This window comes from Oncorhynchus nerka, linkage group LG8, assembly GCF_034236695.1.
Source record: "Oncorhynchus nerka isolate Pitt River linkage group LG8, Oner_Uvic_2.0, whole genome shotgun sequence".
Lineage (NCBI taxonomy): Eukaryota > Metazoa > Chordata > Actinopteri > Salmoniformes > Salmonidae > Oncorhynchus > Oncorhynchus nerka.
The window spans coordinates 44,566,070-44,582,357 of NC_088403.1; the positions used below are offsets into that span (position 1 = coordinate 44,566,070).

The window sequence follows — 16,288 nt, forward strand, 5'->3', positions numbered from 1 at the left end:
GTGACATAAGAATCACATAACAAGGAACCCCTTTCAACTGTGTCGGCTAGCTATGACTGAGACAACACTCTTATTCTCCGATCAACTGAACAACAACAAAAACGTAACAGAGAGATAGAAATGTGAGATCAGACCTGGAAGAAGTTGAGTTCTATGACTCCATCAGAATCTGCGTCCATCGTCTTGAAGGTTTCTGTAGGTACAGTAGTGTTACGAAAGTCAGTTAAAAATGTAAAGCACCCATACGAATATGACATTCACTATTCTGAACATTTGGATCAAGATCATACATCATTGGCCAATCTGAAACATCCGTGTAAAATATACCTTATAAAAGGACATCGTATGGATGATGAATATCATCTATCTATAAGTTGACTCGTTGAGTGAGTTTATAAGGAAGTGCATTGGAGATGTTGTACCCACTGTGACTATTAAAACCTACCCTAACCAGAAACCGTGGATGGATGGCGGCATTTGCGCAAAACTGAAAGCGCGAACCAACGTATTTAACCATGGAGGTCTGGGAATATGGACGAATATAAGCATTGAAATTTTTCCCTCCGCAAGGCAATCAAACAAGTGAAATGCCGGTACAGGGACAAACTAGTGCCGCAATTCAACGGCTCAGACACAAGACGTAGTCTCACGGACTACAAAAAGAAAACCAGCCTCGTCACGGACACTGACGTCACGCTTCCACACAAACTAAACACCTTCTTTGCCCGCTTTGAGGATAATACAGTGCCACCGTCGTGGCCCGCTAACAAGGACTGCACCCCCCCTCTCCTTCTCCGTGGCCGACATGAGTAAAACATTTAAACGTGTTTACCCTCGCAAGGCTACTGGCCCAGACGGCATCCCTAGCCGCGTCCTCAGAGCATGCGCAGATCAGCTGGCTGGTATATTGACGGACATATTCAATCGCTCCCTATCCCAGTCTGCTGTCCCCACATGCTTCAAGATGGCCACCATTGTTCCTGTACCCAAGAAGGGTACAAGAATCAAGAATCATATCACCTCCACCATACCGGCCACCCTAGACTCACTTCAGTTTGCATACTGCCCTAATAGGTCCACAGACGATGAAATCGCCATTACACTGCACACTGCCATATCCCATCTGGAGAAGAGGATTACCTATGTAAGAATGCTGTTCATTGACTAAAGCTCACCATTCAACATCCTAGTATCCTCCAAGCTCATCATCAAGCTGGAGACCCTGGGTCTCAACCCCGCCCTGTGCAATTGGGTCCTGGACTTTCTGACGGGCTGCTCCCAGGTCGTGAAGGTAGGAAACAACATCTCTACTTCATTGACCCTCAACACTGGGGCCCCACCAGGGTGGGTGCTCAGCCCCCTCCTATACTCCATGTTCACCCACGCCTGCGTGGCCGACCATGCACGCCTCCAACTCAATCATCAAGTTTGCAGATGACACAACAGTAGTGGGCTTTATTACCAACAACGATGAGACAGTCTACAGGAAGGAGGTGTGGGCACTCGGAATGTGGTGTCAGGAAAACAACCTCTCACTCAATGTCTACAAAACAAAGGAGATGATCGTGGACTTCAGGAAACAGCAGAGGGAGAACCCCCCTATCCACATCGAAGGGACAGCAGTGGAGAAGGTGGAAAGGTTTATGTTCCTCAGCATACAAATCACAGACACACTGAAATGGTCCACCCACACAGACAGTGTGGTGAACCTCAGGAGGCTAAATAAATTTGGCTTGGCAGTCAAAACCATGACAAACTTTTACAGATGCATAATCGAGAGCATCCTGACTTGGCAACTGCACCGCCCTCAACCACAAGGCTCTCCGTAGGGTGGTGCGGTCTGCACAACGCATCTCCGGGGGCAAACTACCTGCCCTCCATGACACCTACAGCACCCGATGTCACAGAAAGGATAAAAAGATCATCAAGGACAACAACCACCTGAGCCACTACCTGTTCACCCCGCTATCATCCAGAAGGCGAGGTCAGTACAGGTGCATCAAAGCTGGGACCGAGTGGCTGAAAAACAGCTTCTATCTCAAGGCCATCAGACTGCTAAACAGCCATCACTATCACTGGCCACTTTAATAAATGGATCACGAGTCACTTTAAACAATGCCACTTTAAATAATGCCACTTTAATAATGTTTACATATCTTACATTACTTATATCATATGTATATACTGTATATTATACCATCTATTGCACCTTGCCTATGCCGCTCGGCCATCACTCATCCATATATTTATCTGTAAATATTCTCATTCACCCCTTTAGATTTGTGTGTAGTAGGTAGTTTTGGGGGAATTGTTAGATTACTTGTTAGATATTATGGCATTGCACTGTCACAACTAGAAGCACAGGCATTTCACTACACTCGCATTAAACATCTGATAGCCATGTGTATGTGACCAATAAAATGTGATTTGATTTGACTGTACTCACTGAACATGGTCTCCAGCCTAACCAGGCAGGTAACAAAGTTGTCAAAGTCAACTGTCAGGTCGGCCTCAGTGTAGCGCAGAATGATCAGCTGGAACAGGTGGTTCTTCAGCTTGAAGCCTGATGACACAGACAGAAAATTGACAAAGGCAGGAACCATTTAAAATGGCTTTAAACCCACCAGATATGCTTTCATCGGGAACAATGGGTGAAACGTATGCATTTCTATTTTCAGTTATTGTCAGGTTCGTCAGGTGTGGCTAAATAAAAGTAGTGATGATGCACTACAGAAGAAAAAAAACAGATTGAGGTTTAAGGGAAAGAGCTACTGGACCTGCCGCCTCCAGAGCCATCCTCATCTCATAGGAACTCATGGTGCCTGACTTGTCCAGGTCAAACTGACGGAATACAGTCTGGTGGAGGGTTGGAGGAGAGAGAGAGAGAGAGAGAGAGAGAGAAAGAGAGAGGCAAAGGTAGAGAGGGACAGAGATTGAGAGGGAAACGAGTGCAAATGCTCTACGGAGACTGGACAAGGAACTAATGACGAGAGCGAAGGCTCAGTTCAAGCGAATGAAGCAAGTGAATAGGAGAACAGGATTTTCAGCTCGGCTCACCAGGTATCGTTTAATCTTCTCCCACAGCACGTGGAACTCTGCCAGTCCCAGTTTACCACTACCATCAGTCTGAAGGACACGGTCAAGGAACCCTGTTTATACAGACAGTCACAGAGAGAGACCAGACAGAGAGAGCAGACAGATGCCGAAAGACCAGACAGATGGGACTAGTACTGTATAAAGAATTGATTGAAGTACACCAAGGATACGTCCATTAGGTTGATCATAGTGCGACAAGCTTCCGGTCCAAATCCATCGGTCTTCAGATCTTTGTCTGTGTGTGTGTGTGTGTGTGTGTGTGTGTGAGAGACAGAGAAAAATAGATTTATACGCATCTGTAAAATCCAAATCTGCCTGGAAGGACCGACAGTGTGGGTCTCCTTTCGAAAGATTGTGAAAGATCTCGAGTAGGCTCACATATACAGAGATACAGTGCATTCGGAACGTATTCAGACGTTTCTATAAATGATTTGCAAATGTTTTTATTTTAATTACCTTGCCTAAAAAAATACCTTCCCTACTTAAATAAAGGCTAAATAAAAAACGTAAGTATTCAGACCTTTTGCTATTGATCATCCTTGAGATGTTTCTACAACTTTATTGTTGTCCACCTGTGGTACATGTAATTGGTTGGATATTATTTGGAAAGGCACACACCTGTCTATATAAGGTCCCACAGTTGACAGTGCATGTCAGAGCAAAAACCAAGCCATGAGGTCGAAGGAATTGTCCATAGAGCTCCGAGATAGGATTGTGTCAAGGCACGGATCTGTAGAAGAGTACCAAAAAATGTGTGCAGCATTGAAGGTTTGGAAGACGTTTGGAACCACCAAGACTGTTGCTAGAGCTGGCTGCCCGGCCAAACTGAGCAATCGGCGAAGAAGGACCTTGGTCAGGGAGGTGACCAAGAACCAAATGGTCACTCTGACAGAGCTCCAGAATGCCTCTGTGGAGATGGGAGAAACTTGCAGGACAACCATCTCTTCAGCACTCCACCAATCAGGCCTTTATGGTAGAGTGGCCAGGTAGAAGCCACTCCTCAGTAAAAGGCACATGACAGCCCGCTTGTAGTTTACCAAAAGGCACCTAAATACTCTCAGAACACGAGAAGCACGATTCTCTGGTCTGATGAAACCAAGATTGAACTCTTTGGCATGAATGCCAAGCATCACGTCTAGAGGAAACCTGGCACCATTCCTACGGTGAAGCATGGTGGTGGTAACATGTTGTGGGGATGTTTTTCAGAGGCAGGGACTGGGAGACTAGTCAGGATCGAGGGAAAGAAGGACGGAGCAAAGTACAGAGAGATCCTTAATGAAAACCTGCTCCAGAGCGCTCAGGACCTTAGACTGGAGAGAAGGTTCACCTTCCAATAGGACAACAACCCTAAGCACACAGCCAAGACAACGCAGGAGTGGCTTCAGGACAAGTCTCTAAATGTCTGTAAATGTGATTTTTCCGATTTTTTAAATTTATAATAAAAGTGCAAAAAAAGAAGAAAAAAACTATTTTTGCTTTGTCATTATGGGGTATTTTGTGTAGATTTGTGAGGAGAAAAAAAACTATTTAATTAATTTTAGAGTAAGTTTGTAACGTAACAAAATGTGGAAAGAGTCAAAAGGTCTGAATACTTTCCAAATGAGCTGTATAAAGCACAATACTATGTTCTATTTCTATTCCTAGGGACTCACGCTTGCTGATGATCCTGTTGAGTATGGTCTGCAGCTCTGTGGCACTGATCTCCATGTCCTGTAGACACAGAAACAGAGCATGAGGAAATACTACAGTTCCCATCGGCCCAATCGCCCTGCCCTCCCGAGTCTCCTCACCTCCCCAGCCAGCTGTCTGAACAGACTCTTGAAGCCAGCGTCAATCTGGCTCTCGTCCAGCTGAGACTGAAACAGAGATACAGAGGAACGTCAACTCTTCTTTCTTGTTGGTAGTACTGGTGTTGGCATGTTACAGTATGGGCTTGTTAATCAAACAGGATTCTCCATGGTCTGCATCTGAAATGGAACCCTATTCCCCACACAGTGCACTACTTTTGACCAAAGCCCTAGTCAAACGTAACACACTATATAGAGAACAGGGTGCCATTTCAGCCCTTGTCTCTTCCCCTCACCTCTGCAGGAAGTTCAGCTGTGACGTCATCATCCAGCTCTCTAACACAGACAGAAAAGAACACTATTATCAATGTCCTTACATTAAATTAATTGCCTTTCTATCGTCCATAATCTCCTCATATGTCCTGTTCACCACTCTGTTTCCATATTACTCACTCTGAGTTAGCTGGTTTCTCAGAGAAAACCCTGAGGACAAAGTCTCCCTCCTTCTGGGGTTCGAAGGTGGAAGGGACGATGATGTACTCCCCGGCGGGCAGCTGGAAGCGAGAGCTCACCTCTCTGAGGTTGATGAAGAGCTCAGAGCGGGCGCTGGAACCGTGCGTCAGGAAGAAATCTCTCTTCAGGTGGATGCCTGATCTACCCACGTACTGAGAGGACAGAGAGAGCAGGGGGAAAATGAACTCCCTGACCTCTAACCCCTGATCTGCCCACATACTAAGGACAGAGGGCAGGAGAAAGCAGTATGAGTGAGTTAGTTAAACTAGGTGAACCTAACCCATGTACTGATAGGATGGCGAGAAGGGAAAGCTCTGTGTGTGAATTTGTTTAATGACCTCTAACCCTTGACCTCTAACCCCTGTCCCGCACGCATACTGAGAGGACAGAGAGAAACGGAAAGCACCCCTGACCTCTAATCCCTGACTTTATGTCTATGCTACCATAGAAATTAGGAGAATTCTACCATGCATCTCCATATGAGACAATTGGCTGTGAGCCTAAGCACAAGCTACATTGACCTTTGAGACATGCAGGTCAATATAGGCCTTTTGGCTACATTCCACTTCAGCTATGATACACTGTCCAACAGGTTCTTAATGCACTGTCCAACAGGTTTTTAATGCACTGTCCAACAGGTTCTTAATGCACTGTCCAACAGGTTCTTAATGCACTGTCCAACAGGTTTTTAATGCACTGTCCAACAGGTTCTTAATGCACTGTCCAACAGGTTCTTAATGCACTGTCCAACAGGTTTTTAATGCACTGTCCAACAGGTTCTTAATGCACTGTCCAACAGGTTTTTAATGCACTGTCCAACAGGTTTTTAATGCACTGTCCAACAGGTTTTTAATGCACTGTCCAACAGGTTTTTAATGCACTGTCCAACAGGTTTTTAATGCACTGTCCAACAGGTTCTTAATGCACTATCCAACAGATTTTTAATGCACTGTCCAATAGGTTCTTAATGCACTGTCCAGCAGGTTTTTAATGCACTGTCCAACAGGTTTTTAATGCACTGTCCAACAGGTTCTTAATGCACTATCCAACAGGTTTTTAATGCACTGTCCAATAGGTTCTTAATGCACTGTCCAGCAGGTTTGTAATGCACTGTCCAACAGGTTTTTAATGCACTGTCCAACAGGTTCTTAATGCACTGTCCAACAAGTTCTTAATGCACTGTCCAACAGGTTCTTAAAACCTCTTTGGGCTAGGGGGCAGTATTTTTACATCCGGATGAAAACCGTGCCCAAAGTAAACTGCCTGCTACTCAGGCCCAGAAGCTAGGATATGCATATTATTAGTAGATAGAAAACACTCTGAAGTTTCTAAAACGGTCTGAATAATGTCTATGAGTATAACAGACCTGATTTGGCAGGCGAAACCCTGAGCACAATCCAAAAATGTTGAGCTCAATGTGTTTTCCCATTAGTTTTCTATGGTAATCCCTTTTTAATATAAATATGCTTGCAGTTCCTATGGCTTCCACTAGATGTCAACAGTCTTTAGATATTGGTTAATGTTTTTCCTTTGAGAAATGAAGAAGTATTCCTTTCCTTTCCATGTGTCACACAAAGGGAGTCAAGTCTTTTGGAGTGTGCAACCTGGAACGCGCTTCACTCGCATCTTAATTTTTTTGGATTATTTACGTTTTAACATACATAAGCATGGTTTAGGAACAATGTTTGAAATGTTTGGACCAAGTTTAGAGATAACTTATTAGATACTTTGTAGTCATGTTGGGCGAGTTGGAACCGGTGTATTTCTGAATCAAACGCGCCAAATAAATGGACATTTTGGGGATATAAAGAAGGAATTTATCGAACAAAAGGAACATTTGTGATGTTTCTGGGACATTTTGGAGTGCCAACAGAAGAAGATCTTCAAAGGTAAGGCATGAATTATATCGTTATTTCTGACTTTTGTGTCGCACCTGGCTGGTTTCAATATGATTTGTATGTGTTTGTATGCGGGGTGCTGTCCTCAGATAATCTCATGGTTTGCTTTCGCCGTAAAGCCTTTTAAAAATCTGACAGGGCGGCTGGATTAACAACAAGTTAAGCTTTATGTCGATGTATTACACACGTATGTTTTGTGAATTTTTATTATGAGTATTTCTGTTGAATTTGGCGAGCTGCAATTTCACTGGATGTTGTCAAATCAATCCCGTTACCGGGATTCGAGCGGGAATGGGGGCGAAGGGATCCCTAAGAGGTTTTAATGCACTCTCCAACACATTTTTCCAACACATCTCTCAAATACAGTTATGCTGTCCAACAAGTGTTTCAATTATTACACAGTTACTTCACAAACCAATGTAAAATAATACTGGCCAGCAGAAAATACATACCTCATTAGGAACCTGTAGAAAGACACAGAAAGACAAGAGTTAGATAGAAACATACAGTCAATTCTACTGCCTTGCAAAATATGGAAAAATAAGAAAACGTCTCTTGCCTCTGTTGGGGTGAAAGAGATAAGAGACTAGTCAGACATACCACTATAAATCAACTTGGGGAGTGGATATTTACTGCTGAGCCTTTAGATAACACTGAAACAATGTTTGTATAGCTGTGGATGCATGGGCTTGGTCTCATGAGTAGAAGGTAATGACTAAGGCAGTTCCATCACAGAGGTTTGACTACAAGCACGATAAAAGCGTGATAAAAGCAACTTGGACTTTTCCTATTTTGCAGAACTCAGGAGAGACATCAGTTGTATGTGTGATGTTTGATCTTCGGTCTACAGCTGTATTTAAAAAAAAAAAAAAATTATTGTGCACATTTTGAGTGTTCCTTATTTGTTAAGTAAAAAACGGAGCACAGAAAAACGGAGCCAACATTTGGCGAGCTTGCCAGGAGGGAGTGAGTGCAACGCCACTGCACGGAACCTGAACCACCACCTCTGATCACCAAATTGTAAGGTAAGCAGACACCTGTTATATCGAAGTCCGTAATTTAAAAGAAGTGGGTGTTCAGTGTTTCGCTGGTATGTAAAAGCGCCGCCTCCCTCTTGTAATTATAAAAACAAAGGAACCTAAAAATGTGCCTGTATAAGTCAATGAATGTGTGGTAATTGTTGTATGTCAATGTGTGTTATATGTTATATGTATTAAGAACAGTAACTCGCCTTCTTGGGGGTTGGGGTAACTTCCGGAAGGGTACTCAAAAGTAGTTAGGGAGCAGAAGCTGTATCTAGCGTGAAAGTTCTGAAACGGGCGATAACCTATGGGGCACCCGGAAGATAGAAATAAACTGTTGTCTGTCCTTATGTGTTTGTTTGGTGTGAGTGAAATGTGCAGTGGGTGGGGAGATGAACGAATCGAGAATTGGTTATTTGGTCTGAGGACTGAGAGCTGTTATAAGTGGATTTTTGATAAAGAGGAGGATGAGGAACAGCATGTAGATAAAGGCATGACATTGGAATAGCATAAGAAAGGGATTTTTGGAAGTGAGGACGACAGGAAGGAGTTATGTCATTGTATAAGAAAAGGAGGGTATGATAAAGATAATACCTATAAGACGTATATTACCCTACACCCTGAGGAACTAGTAAAACCCTCAACATATTTTGTATTAGTTGAAATACGACCTATAATTACTTGTAGAAGGATAGTTAAGGAGCCTTTTAAGTGGAATTGACGTTTTGTTTTATGGGCATATGAGAAGACAGTGGAGGACATAGAGTTCACTCTGATACAACACCCACTGACATTATTGCAAGTTAGATAATAGGTAGGAAAGGCTAACATAGGGCACCTACACCATTATCATTACACGGCTGACTGTCAAATAAAACCAAGCTAATGCTCACCGTGTCTGCAAAAGCCTGTATAGGGTTTTTATTAGGTAATGGCCCAATGGTGGAATAAAACGTTAGGAGTAGGACAGAAGTTATTTGAATGAAAGGTTGAACATATTTGTTAGTGACACTTTCCTACCATAGGATAGTATAAGAAATGTACAACCCTTAGTATACTTGTAAAATTATTACAAGGAAGTTGAGTTCTGTAGAGATTTCCATAGAAAATGACTTTGTGACGCTATCCTCAGGGGACACTGGTGAATAATATATTACTGTTACTCTCATATGTAGTCACCCATTAACGGCCCCTGGGATATAATATTAGGCACCAATACTACATTTCCCACAATGCAAAGGTGAGTAGCTTCATTTTTCGAGCATGCAGTTGTACCCATCAAAAATGTGGACTGAGCCCGTGGGAGTGTATATGAAATATATTTGATTTTATTTCAACCATTACTGAAAACGAAACACGGACAAAAACAAGAATATGGACATGGAACAAAGGCTAGCTGGAGGCCTCAAATCTACAGGCTCTGTTCAAAAAAAAGCCAAATCACAAGGCCAGGCTGCTGTCAAGGCCAGTTTTATTTTGGCAAAGAGATCGCTAAATCAGCCCGGTACGGAGGGGATTTTACCCCTGCAACTCTTTTAAATGTTTAACACACACTGAAAGGACCAGTTGATCTAAAAGAGCAGAAAAAGGAAAAGATTTTATTGCATATTCCTTGGCTGTGGATATTTCTGACATTGCCCAGTTGTATTTTCATACGGAGTGGACTCCAACCTTGACACCGTCAACACCTACGGGGCATGATTTGTATGAAGAGGTGTCAAGATGTGTAAATGAGATGGAGCTGCCTTGGGAAAATCCGTGGGTTTGACAACCGACGGAGCACCTGCATGTGTCGGGACTGGTGGCGAAGATGCGGGAAAGATGCAAGAGGAAAACGCCAGGTGAGCTGACAGCTTATCATTGTATCTACACCCGTTGTCCTTGAAAATGGAGCATGTAATGAGCATCATCAGCACAGCTTTATCAGAGCCAGGAATTTCTGCGGAGTTGCATGGTGATTTGCCTTATCTGATTGGCTAAGCCGGAAAAGGTGGGTCGGAGGAGATTTGTCTGTTCTGGACAGCAAAGGGAAAGACACAACACAACTCGAAATGTTTCTGTGAAATGGCTTTTCTGTGTGGAGTCATCTGATAAACTTGCAGCTGCACAATGTGGTCATCTCTGATATGTACAGTACAGTGAAGGCATAAAACCAAACTGACTCTGGGGAGACGCAGATGCGGAAAGAAAATTTGAGCCACTTTAGCTGCCAGACCAGAAGATATTTCCCGAGCACACAGTTGGCTGATAAAATAGGTAACTGTGTACCACTTTTATAGGTTGAACTCCCTCGGTAACCCATTTCAAATGGAGTTGATTCAATGCAATGAGTGCACTGAGGGCAAAATATGCGGCAGTGGGTGCTGCGGAGTTCGCCCGTTCCTCCCGGCACAATGCCCCAGCTGCGCATCCAGGCTGCTCAAACGTTGTCTATGTTTGGCAGCACATACCTGTGTGAACAACTGTTTTCTTTGATGAACCTGAACAAAACATCACACAGAAGTCGACTTACTAGCTGAACACCTCCACTCAATTCCCCTCAGAGGAACATTGAGACTTGTGGAAAAGATGGGACACCACCAAGTATCACCTCAACCTCAAACAAGTGAACATTAGCAATCACATATTTAGAGTTTTTCCAGTTCAAGTTTAAAGTTAAAATTTAATATTTGTTTTCACTGCATGTTACTTCTCCTTAAACAAAGTGTTGTTTTTGATTTTTGCACTTTATTTTTTTGTATTTCAATCCAATTATATTTTAAAAATATTTCAGTTGAGTGGATGATAGAAAATTGCTATTATTGTTTTTCTTTGAAGTAAATTTAGATTTGCTAAAATAGAAAATATAGTCTACTGAGAATACCGGTTTCTTTCATTTAATGTTCATGTTATGGGGATATTTATATAAAGAAATTTGTCTTTTGGTCTGTTGAAAATTAAAGATTACTGACAGAGCCATAAGAAAATAATTTATCTGATCATATTGTAATATATTTGTTAGGTTTCAGTAGGTTCAGGTTCACTAGTCGTCATTTAAAAATTTTTCAATGAACATTGAACACAGCCCTCGTCTTGTAGCTGATTTTTTATTTGGCCCTCCGTCCATTTGACTTTGACACCCCTGCTCTACACCCTTAAGATATAATATTAGGAATTGAAGTCGAGCATGCAGTTGTCTATGTGAGGCCCGTGTGTGAAATATATTTGATTTTATTTCAACCATTTACTATAGCCTGGAGTAAGTGAGAGTAGAATTCGGATTTCAGTATTACCCACTGTTGTTTAACACACACTGAAAGGAGATAGAGAAGAATTGATCTAGGCATATTCATACATATTACACCTCAACACCTCGTAAATGGCAAATCCGATGGTCTCCATGTCCTTGCCCTCCTTGCGTTTCTTTCTCCGGTCCTTCTGCATCAGCGCCACCAGGAAGCTGCAATCTGATTGGCCGGCTGTGTCGGGGTGCTGCAAGTCGATCTTGAATTGTGGGTTGATCCAGAATGTGGCTAAGTATTGTGGGGGAGGGGGAGGGGGGGGAGTTATCAGAAGATATTTTCTAATCAACTGTGTACCACTTCTTTATATTCTCCCTCCCTCCTTACCAGGGAAGTTCCTGCAGCCCCCGGCTGTGCTGCCCCTCCTCCACTCCCCCTGGTAGACGGCTGAGCTCCACTTCTTCTGCTGGTTGGCCTCCAGGGCGTCTGCTGTGAGGTTACAGATCTCCAGACGCGTAAACTCACGCAGGAAGTCGCTGAATGACATCCTGAGAGGAGGGATTTAGAGAGCGAGAGGTGCAAGGCAGGGGAGGGGGAAGGGGAGAGGAAGGGACCGTCTGTCGTGTATATGACGCAATAACTCACACATTCTCTCAAGTATCGTACCCAGAGGCCATCAGACTTGGTGACACAAATACACACTCACCAGAACTCTCCGTCCTCACTGCGGTTCTGGAGTCGCCCTCTGACTGACCGGTCCACGCTCTCCCACTCTCTGGAGCTAAAATATTTGCAATTGAAAATACATTACCGACTGTATTCCATATCAAAAGGGATAGAAAATCATTCTCACTAGTTACACAGTAACTAGTGTTGTCTGTTCACACTGCTATGCTTTATCTTGGCCAGGTCGCAGTTGCAAATGAGAACTTGTTCTCAACTAGCCTACCTGGTTAAATAAAGGTGAAATAAAAATAAAAAATATGACACCTGCAGTATAAAACCACTCTCACTAGTTACACAGTATGATATGTAATATGACACCTGCAGTATAAAACCACTCTCACTAGTTACACAGTATGATATGTAATATGACACCTGCAGTATAAAACCACTCTCACTAGTTACACAGTATGATATGTAATATGACACCTGCAGTATAAAACCACTCTCACTAGTTACACAGTATGATATGTAATGTGACACCTGCAGTATAAAACCACTCTCACTAGTTACACAGTATGATATGTAATGTATAAAACCACCTGCAGTATAAAACCACTCTCACTAGTTACACAGTATGATATGTAATGTGACACCTGCAGTATAAAACCACTCTCACTAGTTACACAGTATGATATGTAATATGACACCTGCAGTATAAAACCACTCTCACTAGTTACACAGTATGATACGTAATATGACACCTGCAGTATAAAACCACTCTCACTAGTTATATGATAGGCAACATGAGAGGTGTATAGCAGTGTTTCCTTCTCTTACTTGTCACTCCAGGCACCAGTCCACTCTATCTCTCCCCAGGGGTTGCGTATGCGGACCAGTTTGGTCATATTCCCCCTGTACACCACCTGATGGAGAGGGATACTGCATTACACAGATGTATCGTAGCTGGGGAAATGGCCACCCTTCTGTCAATTCAAATGTGATTGATGTAAACGTTTGTATTCGTTTTAATGTTGTCTTTTGACCCCTTAGTGCCACTCGAAGCAGAGCAGTCATTGGCTCACCTCGTCGACCCCGGTCACTGAGTAGGCGTGACCTTTCACCAGCTTCTTAAAGGTCACAGCCTCCATGTCCTGACTGCCGGTGATCTGGGGACAGGAGACAGAGTCCGAGTAAGCGTTTCACTGTGCTGTTTACACCTGCTGTATCCTGGTGCACGTGACATCCGTTGACTTGATTTGATTTGAGAGGATACACTCACAGGGACTCTTGACACACTGTTACATGTTCCAGTCAGGGACATGATATGACAAAGTCTGTGAAAATGATGACGTCATGCAAAACATCCTGGTTCTTAAGCACCGCGTTAAGCTGATTAAAATAGGCAGTGTTTTCTATGACATAATCAAAGAAATGAACGTAACAAATTTGAGTACTGACGTCTATGGAGCAGCCCAGCAGCGATCCTCTCTCCACGGCCCGGCTGATGATACTATAGAGGTCAGAGGGCGCTTTCCTCAGCTCATACATCTCCGTTACCCCTCCTGTGAAGTCCTCAAAACCCTCTGACGTGCTGCCTCCCGACAGGGCCTCGTAACAGCCATGCAGCCTGCAACGAGGGTGAACAATTCTATATCACAAGACTATTTAAAAACAGACATTTCTGTACAATATACACACACAGGACGTATGCATATAGACATATCATTTTACATCATTTGTATTTACATTTTGGTCATTTAGCAGACGCTCTTATTCAGAGCGACTTACAGATCTCATAACTCATACCAACATATACAGAGTGAAATAAATGCAAAGCCCATGTATACAATCCTTCTAACCACCCTCTTCTCTCCTTTTTCTAAACTCCTCCCATCCCTCATCCCGCCTTACTTGGCGTAGGCTTTCTCCAGCAGGGCGCTCCAGAATTCTCCTCCCTCGGCAGAGTGGACAAAGAGTAGCTTCCCATCCTTCACCGGCAGCCTGTCATCGATCACCACCTCCACCCACTCCCCATACTGCCAGAACTACAAAACACAGACAGTAGGGAGACTATCAGAACTACAAGACGCAGACAGTTGAACTACAAAACAGACAGTAGACCTACAACACACAGACAGTAGAAATACAACACACACACACTGATTTAAGGTCAGTTTTACATGTAGTGTATTAGTAAGGTATTCGTTCTTGGTGCTTGTGCAAAGTAGCACAAGCACCAAGAACGAATACATTGAACATTGAAGACAAGCTCTGATTTCCCCTCTAGTGGTGAGGGTGAGCTGATCGCAGAACTGTGGCCCAGGGGGTAACTTCTAACCAGAGCGGAGCTTTTAGTCACTTACACCCAATGACCACCAGGTGGCAGAAGTGGCATTAGAACAATATCATCATCGGGCTCAACAGGGAAGAGGGAGGAACTAAGACCGAGGTAACAACCACAGGAATTTATGGCAAGATCTTGAGCAATCACGCTATCTTCCTTCCAATACACATGGGTTCCATGTAGCCTGCCTACACCACTGTGATGTTAGTATGCTTTTAGAGGGAGAAATACAGGCTGTCCAATAATGTATGTACCATTCTCCTCAGCTGCACGTAGCTAACTGATGCAGACCTACGGCAAGGCAATATAGCTCCACCACCACAAAATCACATCAGGGACACCAGAACATTATATAGAGTTTGAGGTATGTGGCTCTGGGATACATGAACGTAACAAAACTGAAGTGTCAAAACCAGCAGTGACAATGACACCTAATTAGATTCAAACTGTTTTGACTCGTGACTTCCAAACAGTGGCAGGGGGAGGGGATGTAGAGCATAGAGCCACAGCTGAGCTGTTATTGTGTGTGTGTGTGTGTGTGTGTGTGTGGGTTGGTGGTGGTGGTGGTAGTGGGGGGGGGGCAGAGATAAATGGTTAATTTTGCATGCTCTGCAGGGCTAAAGTGACTGCTGGGACTGTACAGTCGACTGCAGAACAGGATCACATGATCGGCTGGGTTGACACAGAAGTATTACAACACCCCCTACGCCCACCAACACACACAGAGGGGGAACCAAACCATGAGCCACTGTCTACCCTGTTAGCCTTTATGGGGCAAATCCTAACTTCCACGTTAAGTAGAATTTTCCCCTAAGACATGCATTGATGTGAAATGGGAGATTTTTTTTTTTTTTAAGTAATAATTTGATGTAGATGGAAGTTAGTATTCAACCCTATAATAACTATCTCTTACAGTATCTATTTGGCAGAGTAGAGGTCTGTTCCATATAAATACCAATCAATTTGGGAACTGAATTGCATACTAGTTCAACGGACAGGAGAATTGAACTAAAATTGACGCCAACGCTATCACAACGCTATCTGATGTAAACACACACAGTGCTGGCTACAAGGAAAGTAAACCAAATATCCACATCTGCGTAGCAAGCTTGAGGGAGTGTAGTTTGTCCTAGAGCCGCAGCACTTCAACTGTGCAGTTCCTTTCACCTTCTGATAATAATATCCTATCAGCAACCTAGAGATTTTCAAACTGAAAATTACAGGCATACTGTAGTCTGTTTTACAATACAGGATTTGTTGAGTCTCACAGCTCATCTCTGCGCCTAGCTCAGCACATACCGCATTCCCAGAATCTGCAGCACAGCTCCCCCTTTGTCTGGCTAAACCAATTAGAACATTCAATTACATTTGGGAGGATGAGTCACCCAGGCGTCCGAGATCTGGCACAGGATCAGGAGATCTCAACAAAACACTATTATTGGGTTTAGACGGTGTGTGTGTGTTTCTTAGTATCTTTGTGGGGACCAGAAGTCCTCACAAGGATAGTGGAACCGGGAAAAATCTGAAAAATCTGGACATTTTGCCGGGTCCCCACAGAGAAAAAGGCTATTTTAGGCTAAGGGGTTAGGTTTACGGTTAAGGTTACAATCAGGGTTAGGGTTAGAATTAGCAATAGGGGTTATGTTTAGGAGGTGGTGATAGGTTTAGGGTGGTTAGGGTTAAGGTTAAGTTAAGGGAAAACAGGATTTTGAATGGGAATACATGTTTCGGTCCCCACAGG

At 43.4% G+C, this 16,288-nt stretch overlaps 1 protein-coding gene across 1 annotated transcript in view; it reads right to left on the bottom strand.

The window, feature by feature from the left end:
* The window catches only part of LOC115133377 (calpain-1 catalytic subunit-like), a 36,815-nt gene that overhangs the window by 1,577 nt on the left and 18,950 nt on the right, over window positions 1–16,288 (bottom strand). The window contains exons 5-21 of the mRNA XM_029666556.2: window positions 14,115–14,248; window positions 13,662–13,830; window positions 13,286–13,369; window positions 13,041–13,126; window positions 12,244–12,318; window positions 11,925–12,085; window positions 11,668–11,828; window positions 7,747–7,758; window positions 5,337–5,548; window positions 5,180–5,219; window positions 4,887–4,952; window positions 4,749–4,806; window positions 3,267–3,331; window positions 3,058–3,126; window positions 2,778–2,856; window positions 2,447–2,563; window positions 135–193 (exon numbers count right to left, since the gene is read on the bottom strand). Coding sequence (XP_029522416.1) covers window positions 135–193; window positions 2,447–2,563; window positions 2,778–2,856; window positions 3,058–3,126; window positions 3,267–3,331; window positions 4,749–4,806; window positions 4,887–4,952; window positions 5,180–5,219; window positions 5,337–5,548; window positions 7,747–7,758; window positions 11,668–11,828; window positions 11,925–12,085; window positions 12,244–12,318; window positions 13,041–13,126; window positions 13,286–13,369; window positions 13,662–13,830; window positions 14,115–14,248 — 1,647 coding nt within the window. The remainder of the gene's footprint in view (window positions 1–134; window positions 194–2,446; window positions 2,564–2,777; window positions 2,857–3,057; window positions 3,127–3,266; window positions 3,332–4,748; window positions 4,807–4,886; window positions 4,953–5,179; window positions 5,220–5,336; window positions 5,549–7,746; window positions 7,759–11,667; window positions 11,829–11,924; window positions 12,086–12,243; window positions 12,319–13,040; window positions 13,127–13,285; window positions 13,370–13,661; window positions 13,831–14,114; window positions 14,249–16,288) is intronic.